The sequence below is a fragment of the Anguilla anguilla genome, chromosome 2 (genome assembly GCF_013347855.1).
Source record: "Anguilla anguilla isolate fAngAng1 chromosome 2, fAngAng1.pri, whole genome shotgun sequence".
Lineage (NCBI taxonomy): Eukaryota > Metazoa > Chordata > Actinopteri > Anguilliformes > Anguillidae > Anguilla > Anguilla anguilla.
In genome coordinates this window covers 1481773-1494066 of record NC_049202.1, presented here as the reverse complement: position 1 = coordinate 1494066, position 12294 = coordinate 1481773, and the positions used below count along the sequence as shown (strand labels likewise).

At 44.5% G+C, this 12294-nt stretch overlaps 1 protein-coding gene across 1 annotated transcript in view; it reads left to right on the top strand.

Annotated features, from left to right (window-relative positions):
• Positions 1–634: 634 nt before the first annotated feature.
• Positions 635–12294, top strand: part of LOC118220702 (histone acetyltransferase KAT6B-like) — a 37775-nt gene continuing 26115 nt past the window's right edge. The window contains 2 exon segments of the mRNA XM_035404811.1: positions 635–781; positions 2832–3697. Coding sequence (XP_035260702.1) covers positions 3077–3697 — 621 coding nt within the window. The 5' untranslated portion in view covers positions 635–781; positions 2832–3076.

Genomic DNA, 12294 nt, shown 5'->3' with positions numbered 1-12294 from the left:
CTAGTCACATATCGCAAGGTGTGCAATCAAAATAAAGACTGTGTAGCCAGGTAGCATAGCAAAATAAATAAATAAAAATTCGAGGGTAATGATAGCTCAACAAACTAGAGTACAGCTAACGACCAGCAGTACAGGGATTGTGTGACACTTTAGCAAATGTGATGGATATAAAAGCCCACCAATTAAAATCTAAAATGTTTCAAATCACTTTAAAGTGTAACCAATCGTTTCAAGGAGGAGCATGTGTTAAGGTGGTACTTCACTTGTACTGTTATATTTGCCAAGTCATGGACTTTTTTGCCTGTGCCAGGTTGCGTTTATGACAGTCATACCCAAATTACAAAATAATTAATCGAAAGAAAAGCTAAATTATTTGGAATATGTATTTATTTATTGTCTCGTGAAATAGTTGGAAATATCTTGTTTAAGTGAAAGTCTTCAACTGCATTGAATGACAAGTCCCCTTAAAAGGCGGAGCAATTAGATATCAATGACAGATCATGTAGCCAACAAATTCTTAGTTGGGCAGAGCTTATGTTTGATGATTGGCATGTTCTTTATCAAACCAGAAATCGGATCTTGTCTTTTACAACCAATATTAAAGTTGCTAGGGAGGGCGCATCACTGTGTAGGTAAGGTTTAATGAGACTCCATTGGGTTGTAATCAGTGTCATGTCGGATTCATGTAAACTACAACATTGTAACAAAATGGCGTCTGTTTAGGTAACACCAGCAGCAGGCAGCAGCGCAATCCCAGCTCGCTCAGCTGCTAGAAGCCAAGGTTTGTGATTTGTCTTCCATTCATAGCAGTCACAGGTTAATTGGAGTGTTAATGTACCGTCATAAATTAACCACAGTCATCTTTCGGAAGCTGTCATAAAATGTTTACCGTGAGATTTGACTTGATTGTAATCGTTAGCCCTCTTTGATGGCTAGCTGGAATTGTAGCTAACGTTAGCGCTCTATCCATCTAGCGGGTTGACTTATTAGCAGCTTGGTTGTAGCTACCTGCTGGCTATCTCAATATTGTTTAGCTAGCTAACTAGCTAGGTTATCTGGTTAGCTGGCTAACTTAGCAGTGTAGCAAGCTACGTAACTTTTGAAGTGAAATTAATGGTTTTTTATATATTGCCCACAGTTCGAAATTAATAAACGTTTTTTCAAACATGTACATAGATTCAAGTGTTTTATTATTAAATCTAGCGAGGCAGCAAGCTGCCACTTGGATTTCACTGCTATCAGCCTGGCATGCTCACCAGTTAGTAGTGGACTGGGGCTGAGATGGCTAGCAGTTAGCATTGGTGGTTGAGGTAGCAGGCACTGCATTCTGTTCGGAGTAGATGACAATGTCATTGGCTACTTAAGTGTCGAAGCATGAATTGATTGAGATGATTAGCAAATGATTGAATTGACCCTTGGAGGGATCGTTGAGATGGATGCAGTGCATCTTCTCTTTCCTGCACTTCTTGTTTGACCCTGATGCTGCAGTATAGAGTCGAGTTTGAAGTGTTATTTTTGGGTTTGTTGCAAGCGATCTGCGTTAGCAAGGAGTTGAAGAATTTAACACAATAGCTAAATGTCACCTGCTGGTTGCTCGATGTACTACTGTTTTGTTACGCATCGTTTTTGTTATTGAATTGATTTTACGTTGATACGGTATGATTTTCGTTGTATTGTGACTTACGGTGTAACAAAATGGCCTTGTTTCACCAATTATTTTATTTATACATAATTTGATCACTGATCCTCCAGTAGAATTAGGCATTTAAAATGGGTAAGCACTGGTAGCATTTGGATCAGTGATGGGCAGTCCTAGTCCTCATAAGCTGTCTTCCCACAGGTTTTAAAGTTCACCTACTGCTGTAATGTACACTTTCAGCACTAGGTTAATTGGATTTCCTATGGCACATTTCCGGTTGTGGAAGAACTAAACCGGTGTACATTACAGCCTGACTACATACATTACTTACTTGGAAATAACTTTTCGAAGTAAAGCTCGCTGTTCTCTACCATAGCCGTTAGATATTCATTCTGCTAAGTCCTGAACGGCAGCAAAAATTTAAAGTTGGCTGTGGATAAACTTTCCAGATTGTCTTCACCTCTGTTCCTTTATTATCCATTTCTCTGTTACTCTGGTCTCTTGTTGTTTAAGTCTGTGTGGTTAGTGCCAGTTTCTGAATTAAGAAAGTATTTTTGGGGCAACCATGTTTATAGTGTTAGGAATGCGATGAAGTGACTGTTCCCTGTGAACAAACTTCTCAGTGCAATTTACACTGCGTGTCTGCTGGTTGTCAGGTTTTGAAAGGCTCTGAATGTGAGTACTACAAAAGAACTGGAAGTGATGTCTTTACACTGCTGTTTGTTTCATGAATGGAATTCAATTATAGTCACATTTTGTTGCTGCTAATTCATTCAGATTCCAAGTTAAGAAGATGATCTAGGCTATATCAAGAAATAACTTGGGTGCTTTTCCAAGCTGTTTTCAGGTGTTAAGATAAAATGGTGCGTCAGCGATCAGATGCCAGGAAGCCTTATTTAGGCATAGTTTGATCACAGGTTGAAATCAATGCTGACAGCTCTTCTCTCTTTGGAAAATGTACCTGCATGGCAGACAGATGTTCAGAATCATGCACTTTTGGCTAAGTTTGCCAAAAATTGTGTTTTGTTTTCAAATGTTATTTCACAATGTACTGACTTGTCACTGAATTTGGACTTGCACGTATAGGCTAAAATAAGTTTTTAATTCTTTTCAGTGAAAGAGCAGAATAAAGGCATTTTTATTCATATTTTTAAAACCGTAGTAATCTGCTTGTTCTTCTCCTTTGTTTTAGGGTTCTGCTGAAGGACGTTTGATCAGCAGTGTTCTATGGTGAATGATGATCCTGGAAATTGAGTGATTTTCTTTAGAGCCCAACCTGAAATTTAATTCACCATTCCTGGGATTTACAAGAATGTCCTGTATTGTGGTTCATAACCTCTTCTTGCAGTGCTTTTTGAACTATGGGTGCTTTTAATTTTTAAAAAGAAGAAGGTCAAGCTCTATGGATCGCTCCTGCCTGGAACAAATTATTCAAACATGGTAAAACGTGCAAACCCCTTGTACACCGAGTGGATTCTTGAAGCAATACAGAAGATCAAAAGGCAAAAGCAGAGGCCTTCCGAAGAGAGAATTTGCCACGCCGTGTCGGGGTTGCGTGGCCTCGACAGAAAGACCGTTCTCCAGCAGCTGGAATTAAGCGTTCACGATGGCGCCATCCTCAAGGTTACAAATAAGGGGAGCGCGTCGTATAAAGACCCGGAGAACCCAGGGCGAAGTTCGTCTCTCAAATCTGGACGCGTTTGCGCGTCTCTAAAAGGATCTTCCTGGGGCTCCGCAGACCTGCGTCACCTGGATTGGAATAAGATTCTGAGAAGGGCCATCGAAGGTCTCGACGACCCCAGCGGCTCCTCTCTGAGGAACATCGAGAGGTTCCTCCGGAAGCAGGATGACCTGTCGAACGTCGTGGGCAACCCCATGTTCCAGCGACGGCTGCGCTTGGCGGCCAAGCGGGCGGTCAACAACGGGAGGCTGCTGAAGAACGGGCCGCTCTACAGGATGAGCTGCGGGGGCGCGGAGGGGAGAGGGTCCTCCCGGGGCGTCGGCGCTTCCCCGCTGCTCCTGCCGCGCGTTACACTTCTTCCACACGAGAAAGACCAGGTACGTCGTTCTGAGGGACGCGGGTCTTGGCGTGCACAATGTTCCAGTGCCTGAAGATACTACTTTATTCTGAGACACCCCCCTCCCACATACACACGCCCCAAATGAGAATTTTGAAGATGACTTTGATGTGGCTAATGCTAGGATACATTAGGACTGTGCAGGACTTGAGCACTGCTTGCATTTGTTAGGTTAATAATCAGGATTGACTGTGCTCTGAGTTTGCCTCAGTGTTCTTACAATGGCTGCCAGAAGGTATAGACAAGCTATCGATCCTCCTGTGGCTCCAGCGGTCTGAATATGATATGGTGTGATATGTGGTGGGAGTCTATGGGCTTGTGCATTAATCGCTTTCTGCTTAAGGAGCCCTTAAGGAGTGGCACCAGGATGCATAGGCCTGGGTTGGGACCACATATTTTAAGAATTCAGACATGCAGTATTCATCCTTAGTTTTTCAATTTTACATTTTTAAAAATTGTTGTTAGTGCTTATGAAGAAGTGCTGAAGAACATAAAATAACAATTCATTTGAGCTTTCACTAACTGCTTGCTTTTGGTATTCAGGTTGGGCTATTCCCTATACTATTTCAAGGTTATACATGCAGTATCTAAATAAAAATTGGAGTCATGCAGTGGGAGATTGAAGAATTAATCAAATTAAGAGTTTATGGCAGTGTGGTGAAGGAGCAGGCTGGATCAAAGGCTTGTTAAAAACTATCCTTCACGTGCAGTTGTTGCCTTTTGAAAGTGATTATCCAACAGGTGCATGCATGGCTATTCAAATATGTAACCTGTGGGTGTGCTTACATGGGAAATTTAACTCCTATTATTGGATATGGATTTATTATCCGGGTTTATGGAGAAGTAGGCCTACAGCCTCATTAGATACTTATTGGTTCAATATGTTGTCCTACATTGTGTTGTGTTTTATTTCCATTTCTTGCTAAGCCTTCTGACAGTTGTTTTTTTTTCTAAACAGGCTTAGAATATCTCTGAAATTAAAGCTGACTCACTGCCTCACAATTTGGAGAATCAAATGAAAACTGACTTTCATGTTGACAGCTTTGATGTAATTGCCTAATTATTTAGGAAGACAAGGGTTTAAATTTATGCTGCTACAAGGCACATGGTATTTGGTAATTATTCCCCATCTGTACTGAAACTGGAATGCTTTGTTACACAAATAGGCTGTGGCTGTTGATACAGTTAGGAACAGGGCTGTTTCTGAAATGTTTTTCCTGCCGAACACAGGACACACTTGCCATGAGAAATTGCCCCCCCTCCACCCCCCACTCCCACCCCCACCCCACAAGTCACAATGAAATGGCTATTTTCAGTTCTGTGTTCAGGAAACCTCACCTCAGATGGAATAATTGCTGAAGAAACAGTGTCATTGCTTGTAATGTGGTCTGCCCCTACGTGTGGTGCGTGCCAGAAAATGTTTTATGTTTTCTCATACTGTGAGCCTGTGAGTCTCTTCCGTGTGTCTGCACCTTTACCTTTTAATGTTAAGAGACACATGCTGTATTGTTTTGGTGATAATACATTTTTTTTTGCGTTGCTGGTGAGTTTTCCAAATATGTGTTTAACTTATCCTATGCATACTCCTGGAAAAAGTTTTCCTTGGCACGGTTTCCAATGCAGTATTACCTACTACATGCAGCGTTCTTCATTTTTGCTTAGCTATGTGTGTTCAGTCATTTCCTGAGAAGTTTCCCATTCCTTTAACATCGTTGTCCTTAAAAGATTATTAGCAGTAGTAGTATTATGAGTGATCTGATTATTTTGTGAAGTAGGCAGCTGTTGGTGTAAAAGAGCATCCTTTGAAATATCAGTCAGGTGCCACAGTGTGACCTCTGCCTTGCGCTTTCACTCGGTCAGTAATAGAAGAAGGTTCACAGAAGCTGCATCAAATTTGACCTGCTAATGTTATCCAGCCTATTTATGGTTGCTCTTTCATACTGAAGCCTGTGCCTTGATTTTGGAGGTAATGTGGGCCTACTCTGCATACCTTACCTAATGCGCATCAGCTGAAACAAGTGGCTGACTTTGAACTTGAAAACTGCCTTTATGGCAGTCTTGTCTCTATAGATGGCTCAAGTTAGTAAAGGTTTCAAAACCCAAGCCCTGCTGGGAAACCATTAACTGAGATGATTGGCTACCTCATTGCTGGATGCTGTGTGCATAGAACCTGATTGGTGATTGGCTACCTCATTGCATGAAGCTGCCTAGCTTAGTACCTGGCTGGTGACTGGCTACCTCATTGCTGGAAGCTGTCTAGCGCAGAACCTGATTGGTGATTGGCTACCACATTGCTGGAAGCTGTCTAGCACAGAACCTGATTGGTGATTGGCTACCACATTGCTGGAAGCTGTCTAGCTCAGTAACTGGCTGGCGCCTGTAATTTTTCCATGAATGTTGTAGAATATGCAATAGTTTTACAAAGGAAAATAAAGTAGCCTGTAAAGACCAGAACTTTATTCCCTGTAAAACTATCTCTGGTTGCTCAATGTAATTTTCCATACTCAATTTGAAATAAACATTAATGCTTATTTACTTAAAGCTTTATTAAATAACACAATTGGTAAGCCTCTATCCTAAATGATGTCTTAATGTATTTTACAGGAGTTGCATGAAAGAACAGAATTTAAAGAGGCAATGTGAAATTTGTAGGCAGGTTAGTAAGCGTAATTCGACAGGTTTGACTCGGAAATCGTCGCTGTGTGGGGAGTCCGGTAGTACAGGAAGGGAGTTGGACAGTTTGGGGAAACGTGTGGAGAGGACCTCTGCCCCTTCCCTCTCTTATCTCCGTGGGATACAGAAGTGTCCTTTCCGCTGACTCCCCCGTGCAGGCCGCTGCTCAGATCGAGGGGAACTAGAGGTGTTCCCACAGATCAGCAAGCCGAACATCGTACGCTCAACGGCCTGGTTTCAGGGCACGTCCAGCGGAAATGGCCGTGTTTATCATATTGTCATTATTAAATCACTCTCCACTAGCCAGCGTTCGAAACGTGGAGGTTACAAGAACTAGGTCTGTTGGGTTATTATTTGTTATCATCCTGCAAGGACATAATGCCTGGAGATAAAGTGTGCTATTGATATGTGGGTGATCGCTTGGTTGAAATTGCAGTTGGCTGAGCCGTAGTCATTTTTAAGATTGATGTGAAAATGTGAGACCATTTGAGAGAGAGGGAGGGAGGGGGGCGGGGCGGGTGATTCCATGAGGTCAGAACAATCAAAATGCAATTGAGGTGGGGGGGCTAATAAAGAGAGTGGAACCCATCACACAACCTGCAGCCTTGCAGTGGGAGGAGCACTTGGTTTTTGTCCAATGTACAGGCACACAGTCACTCCCGACTGGGTGTCTTAATGTGTACCGTTAGCTTGGTAGCACTGGCTCCACACTGAGATTTTTTTCTTGAAGAATGAACTTCCCTTTGAGGACCTCGGGGCCTGTACTCTGGATGTTTGTGTAATCCTAATTGAAAGCGCTGATAGGATCCAGTCAGCCGGGACTCAAACCCAGAACCTCCTTCTGTGTACGATTAGTCCTTAATGATTAGTGCCTAATCTTGAGTTTGTCCACCCTTTGCTGCTATAACAACATCCACTCTTCTGGGAAGGCTTTATACTAGATGTTGGAGCATTACTGCTGGGATTTGCTTCCATTCAGCCAGACGAGCATTAGTGAGGTTGGGCACTGATTTGGTGATTAGCCCTGGCTTGCTGTTGGCTTTCCCAAAGTGTTGGATGCGGTTGAGGTCAGGGCTCTGTGCAGACCATCCAAGTTCTGCAACATTCTTGGCAAGACCATTTCTATATGGACCTTGCTGTGTTACCTGGTTGGAATGTCATGCTGAAACGGGAAAGGGCCATGTTTTAAAGAATCAGCACTCTGTTTTTTTACACTGGCTGTCTTCTGTTTGTGTTCATTTTGTTCACTGTTCAGTGTGAGAGCAAATGAGTTAGCCTGGGTGGCCAGCATCATACCTTGTAACAGTGACCATTAGCAGTTTGAAAACTAGCCCAGTCTCGTCTTCAGTAAAAAGTGAATCTCCTCGGTTCTTGTATGTGATGTATAGCTCAGACTTGTCTCAGACTTTGCTCCCTGGTGCTCCTCATAGTCCAGACTGTGGGATGCCCAAATTGACTGGATGTGCATGATTGCGGAGAGGCTGTGATTATTGTGCATTCCCAGGAGAATGTGAGTTAATCTTCTTTGTGTGTGTGTGTGTGTGAGAGAGAGAAAAGTCAGGCCTTTTGTGTTTGGGGATATAATGATAATATGCATAGTTTGCATTACTTGTTCTCATTTACATGGCTCAGATTGCAGTAGTCTAGTAGAAATGAGATGCACCTCTGTAATGAGGTCATGTGAAGAGCAAGCGTAGAGTCATTTGAGTTTTTCTTTCTATTTTTACATTTTTTTAAACGTTACCAGTTTTCCACCATACCCTTTTTTATTTTTATTTTTTTGTGCTTTTTGCAGTGTCCTGCTGACAATGGGATCCGTTTGGTAATCACATGTAGAGCCCGGGACATTCCTCGGCCTTTGAATTGTTTGCTCGATTAGGAGCCTTTGGTTTCCGCGCACGGAGCTTGACTGTTGCTAGGAGGTAAATTTCATTGACGCGAGCGCCCGGTGGCTCGCATGGTGCCAGTCGCTCCACAATAAGGAGGGTCTGTCGTGTCGCAGATGGCGCAGGGAGCTGCCGGAGGTTGGCTGTGTGCTGATTAGCTCCATGCATTAAAAGGGGCTTTTGTGATTAATTGTGTTGTGCGGACTGGTCAGTCTTGCAGCTGCCTCCCTGCTCTTTATTGCGTTTCCATTCGAGCTGGCCTAATTCGCACCGGGGACCAGACCAAATTCTCGCTCCTGCTTTGTTGCTTTTTTTTTTTTTTTTTTTTTTTACAATGGGAACATCGCTCAAAAATAAGCAGTTTGTTTTGTTTTTTTTTTTTTTTTTGCGAGAGCTTGCTTTTTAGTTTTGGCAGTGTTTTTAGAAACATCGAGGTTTGCGTGACACAGAGAAATGAAAAGGGCCAGGCGAGTGAGTGAGTGTTTGGCTCGCGTTTTAGACCGTTCATAGCAGGAAGCCACTCTGTGCAGCTCCATTAAAAACAAATACGAGACGTTGTTTAGAAATGTCCATCATTTATCATTTACAAATTGAAACAAACCGGAAACAAAAGATGTGGGCAAAAATAGTAAAATACATAAATAAAATAAAATCCAGTCCATCTTCAGGGAATAGGCATAGGAGGCCTAGAACCCTGATCTGTGATTGACACCCTGAGTCTGATGGACGGATCTGGACCTGAAGCCCGAGGAGAAGGTCGGGTGGTAGCAGTAGCAGTAGCACTAGCGTGTGTAGCTACGAGGCACTGTACGGGTTGCAGTGAGTCTAACAGCGCTGGTGACTTTTATGACCTTGGCTCGCTGAGCTGTGCTGTCAGGAAAGCCATTTGAATATGGCCTGATAATTTCCCCATTAGCTCACAGGTGCTGCTGCATGGTAAAGCACTGCTGGCCCTGGAGCAGGGATCACCGGCAAACAAAGTAATCTGATCAGTCTGATTTATGAGCGCTGGTGGGGGGGCTGATTAAGAGAGGGGAGGAATGGGGTACAACCTGCCCCCCGATTGTGTGTGAACCATTACAAACCCAGCTGCCCTTAATGCCCCTTAAGGGCCTCCCCCCCCCCCCCCCCTAAGGATTCATGTAACATGGTTAAGTGGGCTTTCCTATGGAGTGCTCAGAAACGTGCTGTTAACCTGCTGAACACCTGCCCTGAACGCAGGAGGGTCGCCCATCTGAACACCTGCCCTGGCCACGAGTGTTGACCGTCTTTCTTAGCATCGCGGTCGCTCCTCTCCTGATCCCACCGTTAGCATCGCGATCGCTCCTCTCCTGATCTCACCGTTAGCATCGCGGTCGCTCCGCTCCTGATCCCACCGTTAGCATCGCGGTCGCTCCTCTCCTGATCCCACCGTTAGCATCGCGGTCGCTCCTCTCCTGATCTCACCGTTAGCATCGCGGTCGCTCCTCTCCTGATCTCGCCGTTAGCATCGCGGTCGCTCCTCTCCTGATCCCACCGTTAGCATCGCGGTCGCTCCTCTCCTGATCCCGCCGTTAGCATCGCGGTCGCTCCGCTCCTGATCCCACCGTTAGCATCGCGGTCGCTCCGCTCCTGATCCCACCGTTAGCATCGCGGTCGCTCCTCTCCTGATCTCGCCGTTAGCATCGCGATCGCTCCTCTCCTGATCCCACCGTTAGCATCGCGGTCGCTCCTCTCCTGATCCTGCCGTTAGCATCGCGATCGCTCCTCTCCTGATCCCACCGTTAGCATCGCGGTCGCCCCTGACCCCGTTAGGCTGCTCGACACTAAGCTGCTCTTCTGCCCTCTTCCGTACAGCGCCGCCAGCGTTCGGTTGACATAATAAATCCTCGATGGTTCAGAATAAATTCAGCCTAAGTGAATGTTTAAAAAATAAATAAATAAATAATTTGCCTCTGCCTTGATTGGTAATTTAATGGAACACTTTTCCATTATCCGTCTCCAATAGATAAGTGATTAACGCCTTCAAATTAAGGTGTGAAACCCACTCAGCTGTGAGGCTGCTCCTTTCATTTTCAGATTATCCGCAGCGAGCTGGCCGGCGGTCTCTGCGGCGGTTACCGCGGCGATGAGGCCCGCGTCCGCGCGTCCACGCCGCCGCCGCCTCTGAAGCCGAGGCCGCCGGCCGGCTCCTAATTGGCCCAGATGAAGGGAATCGGCTGCCGTTTCATCTCGGGGTTAAAACAAGAAAAACAGATGTGCAGTTCAATATTTAATCAGCCAGGTTCGCGCCGCTGGCTGGAGGGAGATCAGCCCTCCGCGCACAATACCTGTAAACACATCACAATTCCACCCCCTATTGCTTAACACTGCGCAGGCAATTGCAATGGTTTAATCTCGCTGCTGCTATCCATTATTCTCTGTACATATGCAGAGTTAAATGGCAAGTTAATGGGAAGTAACCGTGTCATACGAGTGGGATTAGATTGTGAATCAAAGGGAGAAAATCTACCTAGAATTTTATCCAGGAAGCCTTGCCTTGCATCACAGATGCGCCTAATTCTTTTAAGTACGTTTCTGAAAAAAGATTGATGGGCACCTGCAGTTGTTATCCTATAGGCCTAATAAAATTTGTAAGATTGCCTGCAAGTCGTTGCTGATAAGATTAATCTGACTTGTAATGAGTGTGTACTTAGTGTGTTTTTATGAGACCAAACCAAACCCTTTCTCTTGGCTTCAGCTTCCCAGTGCTAAACAGGCTTTTTTTCCAGAAAAGCTCAAATTAAATTTGAGATCCAGCATCACATGTTGCATTAAGATTTTATTGAACTTTGCTTTGTGCCTTTTGAAGAGGTAAATGCATCTTATTAGGAGTACTGATTGACAGGAGTGGCCAGTATTGCAGGACCTCTGGCATTAAATCGTCCTTATGATGCATTGTTCGAGCAAGGTCCTCTCTGACTGTGTACAGGGTCGGTTTTGGGCTCCTGCTCAAATTTCCGCTGAACTGGTTCTGTGCAGCTGCTGCGGTTGACCGCCTGACCCTTCTCCCCACACCTGATCAGCCAGTACAGTCCCGTCCACTCCCACCCACTGTGAGTACCCAGAACATCACTCCAGGCGAGAGGCCAGTTCTCTGGTGTCCTGCCTAGGTTAATAAATAGATAAGTGTTTATTTTTTAAAGGAAAGGCCGCTGGTTTGTTAGCAATGGGGGCAGCGGTATGCTGCTGTGGATCCTCAGTTCGGTACTGAATTATGTGTGACATCATCATGACATCAAGCATCAAGATGACATCAAGCATTAACGCATCAAAATGAGAAATGAGCCATTTATACCATATTTTTGTTATGTACTACCGGAGGTTTTTTTTGGGTTATGTCCTTGCTCCTAAAAAATGGTGAGCAGGCATTCCCCTGCAGTGCTTTTGGCTGAATTTTTCTGTAGACAATTAGGCCTGCATTATGCAGTACTGATGTGCGTGTTTGACATTTTCAGATTTTGTAAGGTTAGATTTCTCTGACAATGTGCGTAAATTCATTTTTAATAAAAAAAGATTCCTCTAGTCTAGCCCTGTGTCACAATGGCACAATCAGAGCAAGCTGTTTGTGTGGGTAATTAATCAGATCATTTGGTTTGTAGTAGGCTAATATGACTATTTTCATTTCCCACGGCTGTTGAACTTGTAACATTTCTATTTTCATTGTGTGCTGTTATTTTCTGTCCTTGCATTTCCCCGCTGCTGTATAAAATCATTAGAATAACTGTGGTGAACTGGAATACATTTCACCATCCAGAAATCAGGAACTGTTACCTTAGCAACAACAGAACAGAAGAGGGAAGGCTGGTAGTGGCGTCTCATGAAGAGCGCTGCTGGTGCGGGGCTTTTATTCAGCGCCGACGTGCTCCATCTCATATTCGCATTCTGGCCGTTTAGGCGGTCTCCTCGGATCGCTGTATTCTAATAAAAATGGCCGACGGGCTGCGCGTGGCTCGCGGTGCTTCTGATGTCCGCGTCTCAGATCGTCAAACGGCTCTCC